Source organism: Balaenoptera ricei, chromosome 12 (assembly GCF_028023285.1).
Source record: "Balaenoptera ricei isolate mBalRic1 chromosome 12, mBalRic1.hap2, whole genome shotgun sequence".
NCBI lineage: Eukaryota > Metazoa > Chordata > Mammalia > Artiodactyla > Balaenopteridae > Balaenoptera > Balaenoptera ricei.
This window is the reverse complement of record NC_082650.1, coordinates 84706145-84723824: the sequence shown is the minus strand read 5'-3', so window position 1 is coordinate 84723824 and position 17680 is coordinate 84706145. Positions and strand designations below refer to the sequence as shown.

Sequence of the window (17680 nt, the reverse complement as noted above, 5' to 3'; positions counted from 1 at the left end):
TTGTATGATATTTATCTTTGTCTGGCTTACTTCACTTAGTATGATAATCTCTAGGTCAAATCATGTTGCTGCAAATGGCATTATTTCATTCTTTTTTTATGTCTTAGTAGTATTCCATTGTGTATACATATCCCATCTTCTTTATCCATTCATCTGTGCATGAACACCTAAGTTGCTTCCATATCTTGGCTATTATAATAGTGCTGCTATGAATGTTGGGGTACATGTATCTTTTTTTTTTTTTTTAATGCTATTCTTGTCTGCTTACATTCTTTTTATTTATGGATGTATGTATGTATGTATGGCTGTGTTGGGTCTTCGTTTCTGTGCGAGGGCTTTCTCCAGTTGTGGCAAGCGAGGGCCACTCTTCATCGCGGTGCGGGGGCCACTCTTCATCGCGGTGCGCGGGCCTCTCACCATCGCGGCCTCTCTTGTTGCGGAGCACAGGCTCCAGACGCGCAGGCTCAGTAGGTGTGGCTCACGGGCCCAGTTGCTCCGCGGCATGTGGGATCCTCCCAGACCAGGGCTCGAACCCGTGTCCCCTGCATTAGCAGGCAGACTCTCAACCACTGCGCCACCAGGGAAGCCCAAGGGGTACATGTATCTTTTCCAATTATGACAACCACCATTTTAAAACCTAACATATGCTTAACTGTATCAAAGTGTTGTTCACACAGCAATGGTGAATGCTATCGTCAATCTTTTGTTTCAAATTTTTAATGACTGTATTGGGTCCGGCTGTTAAACGTGACTGCGCTTTCCGCGCTCCTGAGATGCGGGTCCCAGGAGCGGGTGTGTAGCCGAAAAGCACAGAGAGCACCGGACAGCCCGCAGCGGAGAAGAACAAGGCCCGCGCAGGAACTCACTCAAGCGCGCACGCAGGATGGAGGGAGCGCAGGATGGAGGGAGCGCAGGATGGAGGGAGCGCAGGATGGAGGCAGCCCATTGGACCAGCCCCGCTCACCGCGCCGCGTCCGCCAATAGGCAGCGGCCTGGGCGGGGCGTCGGCGCGCGGGCGCCTTGAGCAGCGGCTGCGTGGCTGCCCTCGTGGACCAGCCTTCGACGGCATCTCGAGGGTGCAGGGCCTGCCGGAAGACGTCGGAGGCGCCGGATCCTGTTCGCGGAGCCATGTCTCGACCGGAAGCCGGCGCCAACGCCTCCTCCTGGGTCGTTGCTTCTCGGAGGAGCGCGGCGCTGCGTCGGGCTCCGGAAAGGAGGCCGGAGAAGGAGCCGAGCCAAGGCGGTCGCGGAGGCCAGAAGGCCGGCGGAGGTGGCGGCTGGAGGGGCCCCTCCGGCGTCCAGCAGCCCGTGGGCGCTGGTTTCCGGGAGCCGCCGCTCTCCTTCAAGCTGAAGAACGACTGGGTGGGCGCGGTGATAGGTGAGAGCGGAGGGCCTGCGCGGGCGGGCCGGGGTGGGTGAGGCGGGGCGGGGCCTGTGGCATCCCCGCCCCGCCCGCCTCGCCTCCAATCAGCGGCCACTGGGGCGGCTCGGGTCCCCACCCGACCTGTCTGATACGCTTTGGTGCTAGAGTGATGGCGTTTAATGCATCTCTGTATAGTTTATAGAGACGATGTTTTGGGAGCGCCAACTCTCAGACTTATGAAATCTTTGGGATGAAAGGTCAGAGCTTTGGCAGCTTACCCCAAAATGAACAACAAAGGAGTCAGTCCGTTTGAGCACCGGGGAGAGCCATTAACCCAAGATAAGAAAGCGTAGGATATTAAAGGGCTGCTCGGAACATTAGCCATACCTTGAACTTAGTTTCTGTAACTTGAATATGATTAATCTGCCGAAAAAAGTGTTCTTTTTCTTAGTATAGCGTGAGTCTTACAAATTCGTTTTTGAAAAACATTTGGAAATGACTGGAATTAAGGTTTGCCCCCCTTTTAAAATTGTGGTAAACAACATACATTTACAGTATTGTTGACCCTAAGAACAACGTTGTGTAGTAGATCTGCAGGAGGTTTTCATCTTGCACGACTGAATCTACCTCTCAACAACTCATTTCCCCATTCCCCCATCCCTGGCAGCCACCAGACACCTCATAGAAGTGGAATCTGCAGGTTTTTGTGATTGGCTCATCTCAGTGTAAGGTCCTCAGGGTTTATATGTGTTGTCACAAATGGCAGGATTTCCTTTTAAGGCTGAAAACTTGCCTTGTGTGCATATGCCACATTTTTTTCATCCAGTAGTCTGTTGACAGATATTTAGGTGATTTCCACCTCTTAGCTATCGTGAATAATGATGAATATGGGAATGCAGATATCTTTCTGAGATCCTAGTTTCAATTGTGTATAAGTTCCCAGAAGTGGGATTGCTGGATCACATGGTAGTTCTAATTTTAGTTTTTAAAGGACTCTGCATACTGTTTCCATAGTGACCGCACCAATTTACATTCCCACTCACAGTGCATAAGGGTTCCCTTTCTCCACATCCTTGCCAACTTGTTATCCCTTGTCTTTTTTTTTTTAATAAATTTATTTATTTATTTGTTTTTATTTTTGGCTGTATTGGGTCTTCGTTGCTGTGCCCGGGCTTTCTCTAATTGTGGTGAGTGGGGACTACTCTTCGTTGCGGTGCGTGGGCTTCTCATTGTCGCGCGCGGGCTGTAGAGCGCAGGCTCAGTAGTTGTGGTGCACGGGCTTAGTTGCTCCACAGCATGTGGGATCTTCCCGGACCAGGGCTCGAGCCCATGTTCCCTGCATTGGCAGGCGGATTCTTAACCACTGCGCCACTAGGGAAGCCCCATATTCCTTGTCTTTTTGATGAGAGCCATTCTAACAGGTGATATCTCATTGTGGTTTTGATTTGCATATCTCTGATGATTTCATCATCTTTTCATATACACCTGTTGGTCATAATTATGTCTTCGAAGAAAGGTCTATTCAAGACCTTTGGTCAGTTTTTAATTGGACTTTTTTGGTTGAGTTGTGTGTAAGGGTTCCAATTTCTTCACATCCTTGCCAACACTTTGGATCCAATTAGTCTTTCCTTGGGCTGATGGTGAATCCTTAGTATCTACCTCTGGGAAAGGAACCTCCTACCACCCACCACAATTTGGAATAGAAAGCGCCTGCTTCCCTTTTTCCAAACTGAAAGTGATTACTGGACCCTAGGAGCCTTTGTTTGGATGATCTGGGAAGAACTAGAGAAGGCTTTGAGCAAAGTCGGTAGTGGGTTCCCCATAATTGATTTCAATTTTTTTAAAAAAACCCTTTATTTTTAAAAACAGGGCGTGGTGGGTCAAAAATAAAAGAGATCCAGAGCTCAACATACACCAAAATACAGGTAAATTATTTGGGTTCTTAAATCCTTAAAGAGGATGAACTATGGTTCATTCCTAACTCTAATTTCTCTTCAATTATTAACATACTGTTGTAACTTAGATAAGTTGCCAAAGCTCTTCATACTTCTTTTTAAGAGCTCACCTAAGCTGTAGTCCATTCATTATATCTTAGATGCTGATTGATAGCAATCCTGTATTTCCTTTACACTTTTATTCTATTTGAGGTTGAGTGCGGTGGGGGGGACGGTGAAGGGACTTATCTCACCTATTTTCCCCCTTGTATCTAGATAATAAAAGGGTACCCTGAAGCAGAAGTAAGAATTTTTGGCACCAAGGCAATGCAGAGCAAAGCGAAAACAGTGATAGATAATCTTGTTCAAAAACAAGAAGACTACAAAACAGAACCCAAAGTTGGTAAGTAATTTTTGCCCACTAAAGCCCTGTAAAATTTTAAATGTTTTATTCAGTGTTATAAGCCATATTATAGCTGCTTTTCCTGATAACAAATCTTTGGCTTGCCATCATTAAATCTAGTCTGTTATAGAATTTTTTTCTATGAAATCCAGAATACTTTTCCTCAAACTAAGACACTTAATATCTGCTGTTAAGCCTGGCAGTTTTACTTTTGAGTAAAAACAAAATAACCTTTTAATACACTTCACTGTTGATGGTACAGCAAGGATTAGTCCTGGCCTCCTGTCTATGGTCCCTTCCCTGGAATGTGACTGACTTTGAAAACTGCCTAATTATTTGATATTTAAAAAAATCTCAGATCTACTTGGACTAGAGAAAAAGCCATTATTGAACTATTTCCAGAAGCAACAAGGAGAAGAGTCTTCCGTCCAGATGGCAGCATTGCCTCTTAGTGTTTCTTGGGAAAGAACCTCTAAAAAGCCTCTAAGACACTGTTTCTTCTGTTTACCTGGGGTAATATCTGCCACACAGAATTATCGTAATGATAAGTGATGTGTTATTTATTATCAGACACTAGTCTCTCATGCTTTTTAACTGCTCCAGTAGTTTTTTTTTTGCATTTCAGAAATCTGAAGTAAATAACTGGCAAACCGTGACCAGAATTGTCATGGCACTGTTGTACTAAATTCCTAAATTTAATGTTTCAAGCATTATTATTGTTGGGTTATTAAAACAGAAAATAGTAAAATTGTTTTGGATTTTATACTGATAGGATTTGTTTGGAAACTAATTTGGAATATTTTTAACAGATGTTGCTGTTGTCCAACCTTCGGATGGAAAAGATGCAAGGAAAGCTGTTTCAGGAAATCAGAAATTGGTTGATTGGGATAAGTTCCGAGAAGATATTTTGAAATGCAACAAAAAAAAGTGGGCAGGTTAGTGCTGGATCCCAACACTTACATGTGGTATTGTTGTTCCTAGTAATTGAGGTTTTTAACCTCTATAAAAAATGTGTTGCTCTTAGTAATGAAATCTATATGCAAAATGACAGTAGAATTTGAAATGCTGCAATTAGTCTCTAGGACATGATATTTCTATGTCTGTGTTGCGGTTTACATTACAAATGGAAAGTTAAAACTTATTTATACCTTGTCTTATTTGAGGTAACTCGCTGCACAAGTTTAATAAAAATAGAAAATTGGGCCAAAAGGGAAATGAAGTGAGTAAACATGCCAACCAGGAGTTAACATTTTGCTATGACTGAGCAAAAATTGATCTTGGAGTGTCCTGGCCAAGAAGGGCAAAATAAAAAGGGAAAAACATTTAATAAGATCGTACAGTTCTTGAAGAAATGGGTTTTTTTACTTCTCACTTGGAATTATATATGGAGTATAATGTTCTTACATTATTCACTGAATTTCAGAGTAAATTCAGGCATGAATTTGATCAGAATGAGGCAGTGGGACAACATCATTTATTTAAAGTTAAACAGTGAACACTACCATGTGACAAATATTAACAAGGGTTCATTCCACTCTGGTGGTCAGCCTGTTCATGCAATCTCAACAACATGTGTTGGGAAATTTGGGTGGAGGTGGGAAGCAGAAAAAGGATTTAAGTTTGGTGGAAGTATGATAAGCATTTAAAAAAGAAAACAAAGTAGCTTCAAAGTAGAGGATAGAATAAGGATAAATATTTTATTCCTAAACAGTAATGGGATGGACCCTCAAAGAAAAGAAAGTTAGCTTACTATGAGAGAAGATTCATCAGTTGTGATGTCTGTGTGTCTTGTGAAGCATGGTTTATTTTATATTTAATTATTAAAGATCTCTTTCTTGGGTGAAAAATGTAATTGAAAGACAAAGCAAAAATGGAGATCTCTGAGAGGCTGGCAAAAGCTTTGCTGGCAAAGTGTGGAACAGCTGTCTAGAGCTATATCTGTGCAAGGTGAACCTGATACATATTTTAGTTTGATTTCTGTTGCTTTGAATAAATGTCAATGAAATGTAAATGCTCATTAATCATCCAAGTTAAAATTTTGGGTTTTGTCCCAGGTTTACCTCCAATTAAGAAAAACTTTTACGTGGAGTCAGAAACAACAAGTTCAATGTCACAAGACCAAGCAGACAATTGGAGGTGAATAGTTTTACTACTTTTTATTGAGTATTTGTAGATTTATGCTGGTAAATGAACCCATGAGGAAAAGATTTGAAATGATTGCATTTGAAACTGTAGCTTCCTATTCAAAAGAAAACTTGGTTGCACCCTACATCATATATGTTAGAGCATTGCTATCCAATAAAACTTCTGGCGAAGAGGGGAAATGGGCTATATTTGTGTCTAGATCTAGAGTAGTTACTATCCATATGTGGCTATTAAACACTTAAAATGTAGCTAATATAATTGAGGAACTGAATTTGAAATTTGAAATTTAAAGAGACACGTGGTTAGTGCCTGCTGTATTAGCAGTTTTTGAGAATTATTTCAACAAGTGTTGAAAATCATGAGAAATTGATCTGATATCTGAATATTAGACAAATTTCTTACTCTTTGGTCCTTATTATCTGGAATTATAGGTCCTAATGGCAACATTTTTTCTATTAATATCTGTTCTAAAACTAAGAGAGTATGGTATAGCAGACAGAGCAGTTATTCTAGGATTGGGGTAGGGCCCTGAGCGTGGACAAGTGACTAAAGATCACCTGTCGAATGAGAATAATTCCCACTTCAAAGTATTGTTGAGGATTAATTAAGGAAATGTGTGTGAAACATTATAGGCCCTCAGATGTTTGCCAAATCTGACTGTGATTCATGAAGCATATAATTTTCAGGCTCTATTCTTTTTTTTTTTTTTTTTAAGTATTTGTTTATTTATTTATTTATGGCTGTGTTGGGTCTTCGTTTCTGTGCGAGGGCTTTCTCTAGTTGTGGTAAGCGGGGGCCACTCTTCATCACGGTGCGCGGGCCTCTCACTATTGCGGCCTCTCTTGTTGCAGAGCACAGGCTCCAGACGCGCAGGCTTAGTAATTGTGGCTCACGGGCCCAGCTGCTCCGCGGCACGTGGGATCTTCCCAGACCAGGACTCGAACCCGTGTCCCCTGCATTGTCAGGCTCTATTCTTAACCTTTCCATGAAATTTTCATTGGCCCATTCATGCATACAGTGTAATTTTTTTCCTTCTTTGGAACTATTCTGGTAAAAAAAAGATAGGCTTGCTTCTATTTCTTATTATGTTTTACTGTACCTTAACCAGCAGTCTAATTTTAATCAGTTGCAGTTGAATTTCTAGATATGACCTGAACTAATGTTGGAAAAAATTTCTTGCTTGGGGAGTAAAGTGACCAAAGCCACTAATCCTTGTTCTATTTTTCCTTAAAGGAGGGAAAATTATAATATAATGTGTGATGACTTGAAAGGTGGTGAGAAACGTCCTCTTCCCAACCCTGTTGGTAATTTTGAGGATGCATTTCACTGTTATCCTGAAGTTATGAGAAACCTTCAAAAGGCAGGTTTTCAAAGGCCAACACCAATTCAGGTATGCTTTCTTTAATTCTAACATTTCATCGACTTTCCCCCCTCAATTTCTGGTCGTTAGAAGTTATAACACCAGGGAGCAGCTGTCTCTTATGAGTGTCCCCCCAGCACCTCCACCGCTGCCTAGCACTCAAAATGCTGAGAAGTTTGGGGCTGGGAGAGGAGGAAGGAACACTTGACAGAAAGCAATGCACTTTTTATTTTAATATTTCTCATTCTGTTTCAGTCACAGGCATGGCCAATCATTCTGCAAGGAGTAGATCTTATAGGAGTAGCTCAGACTGGAACGGGGAAGACATTGTCCTACTTAATGCCTGGATTTATTCATATTGACTCACAACCTCTGTAAGAATTACTACATCTGGGTTCTCTTTAGGGGTTTAACAGATATGGATTCCAAAAATGCAATGCAAGTTTCTTCGATTGCCTTGGTCGAAAGGTAATGCCTAGTTTTGGGCAAATGCACTTGTGCTGTTCTGTTGAGCTATAAATGGACAAAACATTTTTAGGAAGCAATAGGTAGTATCCACCGAAAGTCTTAATAGTGAAACACTGGAAACAAATTGTTTAAATTACCGTGTCCAGTACAATTCTGTGAGAATGTCTGACACAGGAAAGCTCTGGCCCTGTTCAATGAAAAGGCTGGTGTCTGGACCCTAGGATTTTTTTGTTAGGCTCTTTTTCTTTATTTCTCCACTTTTTATGTGTGGTGCTTGTTTGTGGCTTTGACAATCATTGCTGCCTTTTTTTTTTTTTTTTGGCCATACCTCGAGGCTTATGGGATCTTAGTTCCCTGACCAGGGATTGAACCCAGGCCCTCAGCAGATGAAAGCTCGGAGTCCTAACCAGTGGACCGCCAGGGAATTCCCTCATTGCAGGCACTGAATGAAGGTCCTGTATATCTGAGATGGGTACTTTACTAACGTGTTTTCTCTCCAAAGAGCCAGGAATGGGCCGGGCATGTTAGTCCTCACCCCGACTCGAGAGCTAGCTCTGCAAGTGGAAGCTGAGTGCCATAAATATTCATATAAAGGTCTTAAAAGGTGAGTCTTTTCTTTGACCATTCCTGCATCAGCATTCTAACCATCTGTAGCTGTAGACATCCTCCCCATTATTTTCACACAGCCTGAGAAGCTGATTGGCTCAGCGTGGGTCAGGCTTACTTACCCCTGATCCAAATCGACCATAACCTGGGTGGTGGGGTCAGATAACAAGGATGCGACCGTGGCTCTCGTAGGACACGTCCCTGTGGGTTGGTGGTTGTGGATGGTTCTCAGAAAGGGGCCAATACTGTACTACCTGAGACTTTGGATTTATGTACTTTTTATTTTATACCCAAAATGCCTAGGTTGGTTGGGATTTTGAATTGTGATGGGATATTCCCCACGTGAACATGAACCTCTGTATTTTTTTTTTTTTAAGCGTTTGTATATATGGTGGTGGCGATAGAGATGGACAAATAAAAGACTTAGCGAAAGGTGTCGATATCATTATTGCCACTCCCGGAAGACTCCACGATCTACAAATGAATAACTTTGTGTGCCTGAAGAGCGTAACCTACCTGGTAATCGTGGAGCAGGGGTTCGGGGTCCTGGGAGGAAGAACTGAACTCTTCATCAAACCCTTTAGAATGGCTGTCCATTTCATAATGGTTTTAAATCTTAGGAATGTTGCTCATTCCCTCTAGTTTGTTAAAATACAGATTTTAAGATCATTCCATTTTAGTATTATATAAATATTTTAAAATGTAGGTAAGTACAAAAGAATTCCACATGAATATTTTAGACACTTAAATTGCTTTTTCATTAAATAGATTTAGAAACTGTTAGTTGGCAAACTTAAATCAATCTGTGTTGCAACTACAGATAGCTTAGGTAATGGAGGAAATGAAAAAATTACCTTAGCATTCATAAAGGCAGAGCATATATATTAGCTACCTTCCATACCTAATCTAGCCATCTTTTTTTTTTTTTTGGCCGTACTGCACGGCTCGTGGGATCTTAGTTCCCTGACCAGGGATGGAACCCGGGCCCTCAGCAGTGAAAGCGCAGAGTCCTAACCGCTGGACCACCAGGGAATTCTCCTAAGCTAACCATTTTTAATGCAGGTATTAGATGAAGCTGACAAGATGCTGGATATGGGATTTGAACCCCAGATAATGAAGATTTTATTAGATGTACGCCCAGACAGGCAGACAGTCATGACAAGGTAGGTATATGTTTAATTTGCTAGTCTGCAAAGTAGAAATCAGTGGAACCAAATCCATTTGATTTTAGAGCCTTTCTTAAAAGTATTTTGAGATCCTTTGGTGAAAGATATGTCATCACTTAGTATAGCAACTCAGTGTAACAGTTTAGCAATGACTGTTGGGTTTCCTGAATTAAAAATAAGATTTCTAGGGACTTCCCTGGTGGTACAGCAGTTAAGACTCCGCACTCCCAATGCAGGGGGCCCGGGTTCGATCCCTAGTCCGAGAACTAGATCCCACATGCTGCAACGAGGATCCCACGTGCCGCAACTAAGACCTGGCACAGCCTAAGTAAATAAATAAATGTTTGAAAAAGAATAAGATTTCTATAAAAAAATGCAGGGGAGACTGTACCACAGGGGGGTCTCAGATTGGAAAAAGTAATCACCTGTCCAGAATACTTTTTGGCGAAGATAAAGCTGAGGCAGCAGAAGAGTATGTGATTGGGGAAGTAGACTAAATTTATTCATTTTGTTTTCTTACTAAACTTCCCATCTTTGTAATTAGTGTGAAAGTACAGAAGGTGGTGACTTTCATAATATATGGTTGAAGAAACATCTGAATGTACATATCCAATCATTGGTACAGTTAAAATGTTTTTATTTGGCATGAGCATTTGGTTTTGCCTGCTGACAATGTATGAAAAATACTGGGGTTTTTTGCCTTATTTATAAAGGCCGAGAGAACTAATCTAACACCTGAATTCCTTGTACCTTTTCATAGATTAGAAAGGTATAGCTCTTCTTCACCTTTTGTTTACAAATCTATTAAACTTTTTTAAAGGTTTAATCTAGTAGCTTTATTGAGCAGTTCATTGTGAAGCAAATGTTTTCTGTGAAATTGGCCTCATTAAAAAGTACTAAGTTTGTCTTTCATGAGTAATTTGGTTCATAGCATTCTTAGGGAAATTTAGTAATGTTTGCTTTATAATACATTTTTAATGTTTCTGTATTACGTTTTATCTCCAGTGCAACGTGGCCATGTGCTGTCCGTAGACTTGCACAATCTTATTTGAAAGAGCCCATGATTGTGTATGTTGGTACTTTGGATCTAGCTGTAAGCTTGTTTTTAATTACTATTTATATCTTATTAATTATGGAAATGTTTTGCCATTGTAAAGCTCTCTGGCCTTTCACTTCATAATTGAGATTGGCCTTTCAACTAATCATTAATGAAAATTGACGTTTTACTTAAATCACTGGTAATTAATAATGGGTCATTGCCCTAGGCTCATTTCATGAGATTTCACGAAAGACAGGATAAATGCTTCAGAATCTATTTCATCTCTGGGTCAATAAAATGGTACCAGCGATACTTTGAAATTTTGTGTTGTCAAAATACTTATAGAATGGAAACTCTTTGGGTCATCAGCTGAACATCTTCATTGCAAAGGCTATATCCAAATTCACGGCGATAGTTTTGTAAGCTTGGCCTCAAACCGTGGTTATTCCTTTTCCAACAATAGTAACTGGCTGCTTTCAACACACTGCCACGTATTCAAGAGTTCCCAACTTAGCGTGGGTGACTCACTGGTAAAAAGTGAAAGACTGAGCCATAAATCCTTGAGTAGGAACCAGTGATTTTGCAAGGACCTGCCATTTTTCCTGCTAGCAGTTTATGAGAACATTTAACCAATGATAGAAATAAGATGGATTTCGAGCCAATATATGGGGTTTGCCCATTAATATTGATGAACTATGATCTCTGAGTCCTTTAGGCTGTAAGTACCGTGAAGCAAAATATAATTGTCACCACAGAAGACGAGAAACGATCGCTTATCCAAACTTTCATCGAGAGCATGTCTCCCAAAGACAAAGTCATAATATTTGTTAGCCGGAAAGCTGTGTGAGTATATTTTTTACATTCAAATCATCAGTCATGGTTTGTTTTGGCATTGTTTCTATGTGTATATGCATTTCAAATGGGGGGGGTTGGTGTATGTCTTACAATATGCACATTACTTCAGACTCTTGCCAGTGGAAGTAACAGTATGAATTGATGGTGGTATGAGAATAAGCACTTAGACCCCTGACTTTATCTTTTGCTTCAGGGCTGATCATTTATCAAGTGACCTGTGTATCCAGCATATATCGGTAGAGTCTCTGCATGGCAACAGAGAACAGAGTGATCGAGAGAGAGCATTAAAAAACTTTAAAACAGGTACATTTATACAATTAGTATTGCAGTTTAAAAGTGTCCAGTGCCTGGACTTGCTTGAGTGATGGCACCTTTTCATGGAACCCATGTCTAAGATCTGCCCTCAGCTTGCAGATCCCAGAACTATACTTGTTCTAAATATTAATCAGATTCTCAGAACTATCTCAAGCTAATGTTTAAAACCTGGATATCAAGGCAGTAATTTGCAGTGAGGGTGTTGTCTTAATTTACTTGAGAGGCATATATCTTTGCCATGGTTCATGGACCCTTTGAATTTTGGAATCTATTGTGTTGTAACTTGCCAGCAGTTAAAAAAGGCTAAGTAACCCTTTCCCGTCTTCACTGTCTTTAAAAGAGTTTTAATATTAAAAGCAAGGATAGTTCACCTGATCAGATATTAGGGGACAGATATGTCTTGGGTTGGTTTGTACCAGCATGTGTCTGTATTCTTTTGGCTTTACTCTTTAGGGAAAGTGCGAATACTGATTGCTACCGATTTAGCATCTCGTGGTCTTGATGTCCATGATGTCACACACGTCTATAATTACGATTTTCCCCGGAACATCGAAGAATATGTGCACAGAGTAGGGCGCACCGGGAGAGCAGGGTAAGTCAGTCCATCCAACCTGGCTCCCCATTCTCGTCACAAAAAGGACCTTTTTCCCCTCTGAGAGCACCATCATAAAATCCCCATAACATGCTGCTTAAACAACTGCAGGTTAGGTTCCAAACTGCTGTGTGAACGGCTAAATCTTTTTTTTTTTTTAACTTATTTATTTATTTTTGGCTGTGTTGGGTCTTCGTTTCTGTGCGAGGGCTCTCTCTAGTTGCGGCAAGCGGGGGCCACTCTTCATCGCGGTGCGCGGGCCTCTCACTATCGCGGCCTCTCTTGTTGCGGAGCACAGGCTCCAGACGCGCAGGCTCAGTAGTTGTGGCGCATGGGCTTAGTTGCTCCGCGGCATGTGGGATCTTCCCAGACCAGAGCTCGAACCCGTGTCCCCTGCATTAGCAGGCAGATTCTCAACCACTGCGCCACCAGGGAAGCCCTGAATGGCTAAATCTTTTTTTTTTTAATCGAAGTATAGTTGATTTACAATGTTGTGTTAATTACTGCTGTACAGCAAAGTGATTCAGTTATACATATATATATATACATTCTATTTTTTTAATATTCTTTCCCATTATGGTTTATCATAGGATATTGAATATAGTTCCCTGTGCTATACAGTAGGACCTTATTGTTTATCCATTCTATATATCAAAGTTTACATCTGCTCACCCCAACTTCCCACTCCATCCCTCCCCCAACCCCTTCCCCATTGGCAACCACAGGCCTGTTCTCTATGTCCATGATTCTGTTTCTGTTTCATAGATAGGTTCATTTGTGTCACATTTTATTTATTTATTTATTTTTTATTTTTTAGATTTTTTTTTTTTTTGATGTGGACCATTTTTAAAGTCTTTATTGAGTTTGTTACAGTATTGCTTCTGTTTTGGTTTTTTGGCCGTGAGGCATGTGGGATCTTAGCTTCCCGACCAGGGATGGAAGGAACTCTCACCCCCTGTATTGGAAGGCAAAGTCCTAACCACTGGACCGCCAGGGAAGTCCCTTGTGTCATATTTTAGATTCCACATATAAGTGATATCATATGATATTTGTCTTTCTCTGTCTGACTTACTTCACTTAGTGTGATAATCTCTGGTGGCATCCACGTTGCTACAAACGGCATTATTTTGTTCTTTTTTATGGCTGAGTAGTATTCCACTGTGTATATGTACCACATCTTCTTTATATAAACGGCTAAATCTTTTTTTTTAATTAATTAATTAATTTTTTGTCTGCGTTGGGTCTTCGTTGCTGCGTGCAGGCTTTCTCTAGTTGCGGTGAGCGGGGGCTACTCTTCGTTGCGGTGCGCGGGCTTCTCATTGCGGTGGCTTCTCTTGTTGCGGAGCACAGGCTCTAGGTGCACGGGCTCAGTAGCTGTGGCATGCGGGCTCAGTAGCTGTGGCTCGCGGGCTACAGAGCACAGGCTTAGTAGTTGTGGCGCATGGGCTTTGTTGTTCCGCGGCATGTGGGATCTTCCCGGACCAGGGCTCGAACCCGTGTCCCCTGCATTGGCAGGTGGATTCTTAACCACTGCGCCACCAGGGAAGTCCCTGAATGGCTAAATCTTAATGTATCATACGTAGTTGGGCTTGTGAAAGAGTTGAGGTTTTGCTGCTGCTGTTTTTGTTCTGTTTTGCTAGCTGAATCATGAATATAAGTTATAAATCAAATTAAATTGACTTTTTTCCCCCTTGAAGGAGGACCGGGGTATCTGTTACCCTTATCACTAGAAATGATTGGAAGATTGCTGGTGAATTAATTAATATTCTGGAAAGAGCAAATCAGGTGAGAATATGCAACTCTGTTTTCTAAGGTTCAAATTTCATTTATTCCAAGTACTGGGGCTTTACTGCCTGTCAGGAAATACAGATATTAAACAAGTAATTAAGTGTGTTATGAGGGCTGTAGCATGGCAAAGATGAGCACTACAGTATATAAGTGGGGAACCTGGTCTAATAGGGGTGAACATCACTGGACCCTGCTGAGGAAGATCCCAGTGCGGTGGAGGTTGGAGAGAACAGAGGAAGCAGAGGACACACTCAGGCCCCGAGGTGAGAAAGTGACACCAGGCAAAGGCACCAGGAAGCAGCTGAAGGGCCACGCCGGCAGGAGGGCCGCGTACTTACTGACGGGGTTTTTAAGACTAGGCTGGTTTTTATACCTTGAAGATTCGGTGTTGCATATGCAGAGGGACACGTTCCATTCTGTTTGGAAGGTGTCATGTAATCAGTTGTGGAGATTCTCTGAAGACTGTAGAAAAGCTGTTATATAACGAGAATCGCCTCAATCCTAATAACACGTTTAATGGCTTCAGAGTGTCCCAGAGGATCTTGTGGTGATGGCTGAGAGATATAAAGCAAATAAACTGAAAAAAGAAATGGAAAATAAATGGGAAAGACCCCAAGGAAAACCCAAGAAGTTTTATTGTTAACGTCTATGTTGAAAAGTGGTACCAGCCTACTTAAAAGAGGTAAAATTTGAATAACATGGACTTTCAAACACCTGGTTTCCTTAACTAGGCTTTGTTAGTGTGTTTATTACAATCAGCATTATCTCTAAGAGTCATTAACATAATAAATGAGATCTTATTCTTTATCTGTTACCTAAATTCTAGTTAATATATCTTAGAAGTATTAATTCAGAGGTGAGAAAAAACCTTTAAGTTGTACAGTCGTAAGAGTATAATGGAATGTAATAGAACTGGTGGAGGTATAAATTGGTATAACCTTTTCTGAGCAATCAGGTGGTAATGTATCAATTGTAAATACATATACTTTTTGATCCAGCAATTCCTCTGGACATAAATGTCCAGTAGGGAGCCATATGAATAAACTATGGAGAAAATCATATCATATAAGGGCCTAATGCCTATGACATAGGAAACTCCTAACACTGAACAAAAACAACCTGATTAGAAAATGGGCCAAGGACTTGAATAGACATTTCTCCAAAGACATACAAATGTCCAACAAGTTAAAGATGCTCAGCTTCAGTAATCACTAGGGGATTCAAAGATCACCTCACCCCCATTAGAATGGCACAGTACATCAATTTATGGTTTTTCCTGCTTGTTTTTCAGAATTCAAGATTTTTTTTGAGATATATTTATTTAAGATACTGTGGAAGTATTGGAAGCATGCTGGCAGTATGAAGAGATGACTGATTCTTAAAATAATAGTGTTTAAAATGTAGAATTCAGTATTTTATACTTTAATAAGATCAAAAGTATTTAAACTTGAGTTGAAAATTTTTTTATCGATATTAAGGAATGTAGCATTAAAATTTCATTTTTTGCTATCTTTATGTTAAAGAAAGAAATAAAAGTAAATTTTGTCCCCTATAATGTTGCTGTGTTAAAGTCAATCTTTAAAGGGTTTCAAGCTTGTTCAGATGTTGTCATAGCAGTGAAAATGCTGTTAACACAATAAGTTTTTTTCTGTGATAAAAAGACAAGCTGATCCGTCTTTCTCAATAGCCCTTTAATTTTGTGTTTACCACATAGTGTTTTATTTGGTGGTACTTTTCTTACTACTTTATCTACTTCGAAATGAAACAGTAAAAGGATTTCATGGGGCCAAAATATGCAACAGCTGTTTGTTAAATTTTAGCCTAGCGCTCCAGGATCAAGTAAATCCTGGGTAAATTCATTTCCCCGAAAGCTTCTTTGACTAATCATCGTCCCCTACTTTCCCTTATACTTTTGTGTAGTTTTCTGTTCCCTACATGATAATTACTTATACCATGTTATCGTCTGTCAGAAGTTGAATAGTACTGAGGAAATATGTTCATGATCCAAGAACCACAAACACCCACCAAAAGGTGTATGTAATGAGAATAAATTTTTGTAATAAGTTTCATTACGTGAAAGTGCATTAAAATTAGTGAAATACTAACATTAGTTTGGGCTACTGACAGGTTTTCAGCGAAGGTGGGCTAGGCTAACAGCTAGGAGCCCATCTTTCCCTAAAAGTGCAGACTGAAACGTAAAAAGAATACACAGTGGGGACAAAAGACAGTCTCTTCAGTAAGTGGTGCTGGGAAAACCGGACACCTGGTTATGAAAGACGGCAATTAGAACACGCTGGGGGGTGTGGGGAGGGCACCCCGGGGCTGAGGGGCTCGGCATGCAGCCAGGGGCTGCAGGGACCGGTGGGCTGCTTGCTGCCGGTTCAAGGCCCGTCCCGCTGCTGCCCCGGGCTACGGCCAGAGCTGCTGCCTCCGGCCCATGGGCGTCACATCCTTCAGCAAGAGGGTCCAGAAGAGCACCTCGCAGAAGAAGGTCCAGCTGCACGTGGACAGGAGCCTCAGGTGAACACTCTCCGACGTTACAGAGGACGCTACAAACTGCAGAGCAGGCCAGGCTTCAGTAAGGCCCAGCGAGCAGAAACCATCAGCCAAGGCTTCAGGGACAGACCTGTGAGTGAAAACGAGACCCTCCTTACTTTTCTACCCGGTGAAGAGTGACCACAGCAAACTGGACCAGAAATGAGGGGCGGCGGCAAGCGGCTCCAGTGAGACTGGAGCACATCTTCAAGGGGTAAGTGCAGTGCTTAATGCACACTGATGTCGGCTACACTTAAGCCCATGAAGGCTGTTCAGTTTTACTGTAAATAAAAAGCTTGATGAATACTGTAAATCTTTTAGGTCAGGAGGATTACGTCCTCCTGATTCAGCATGTTTACATGCAGACTTTTAAGGCAACCACTGGACTAAAAAAAAAAACAAGAAAAAATAAGATGAGAAAAAGAATGAAAGGAAAACAATGTATGGCCGCATCAACGAAGCATGAAGTCAGTTCTCTTGGGACTGTGGGTGACAGCAGTCTCGGCAGTCACTGTGTGAGTCCACGCTGCCTCACGCGAGGTGTAGCCCTGGTCCAGCAGCCTGCGGCTGGCGGTGGACCTGCGTGAGCAGACCCGTCTGCTGGGGACACAGACCCCCGCTTTGCTGCCAGCTTTGTCGCTTGTCAGCAAGTCTGTCTGACGCGGGTCCCTGGCCGGCCCTGTGCCTGGCACACAGCGGGCACTCAGGCGGCATCTGCTGGCTGATCGAGCTGTCACTTCAGTGCCAGCCTTGTCACATCTGGTCCCCAGCTCCAGGTGCCGAGACCCCTGCCGTTTCTGTTGCTCAGCACGTGTAGTACAGGAAACCCTGATACACCAACAGGAGGTTTCGGGTCAGGCGAGGTTTCAGGCAGTCCCATGCGCCCAGCTGTATTGTGGAGGGTCCAGAAACACACATGCAGAGGCCCTACCGGGGGCCGCGGCCCCTGGTGCTCCCCTCCACGCTTCATTCTGCGGGCAAAGTTACGTATCGCGACCTCAGCCGTTCTCCTGGGCCGGAAATGCTTTGACACATGGATGCATTTAGTGGTTTGGGGCTCATGTTTTCAGAAGTACTAATCCTTAATTCAGAACCACAAGAAAGCTGCCAA

General features: G+C 42.0%; 1 protein-coding gene across 1 annotated transcript; it reads left to right on the top strand.

The window, feature by feature from the left end:
• The first annotated feature begins 915 nt into the window (after positions 1-915).
• On the top strand, positions 916-16710 carry DDX43 (DEAD-box helicase 43). Its single transcript, XM_059941646.1, is given in 17 exon segments — positions 916-1378; positions 3233-3288; positions 3574-3700; positions 4510-4635; positions 5755-5836; positions 7079-7235; positions 7461-7579; positions 8176-8277; positions 8657-8798; positions 9342-9442; positions 10451-10538; positions 11200-11327; positions 11533-11642; positions 12108-12246; positions 13944-14031; positions 14561-14672; positions 16421-16710. Coding segments are annotated over 17 exon segments (2430 nt in total).
• Positions 16711-17680: the final 970 nt, after the last annotated feature.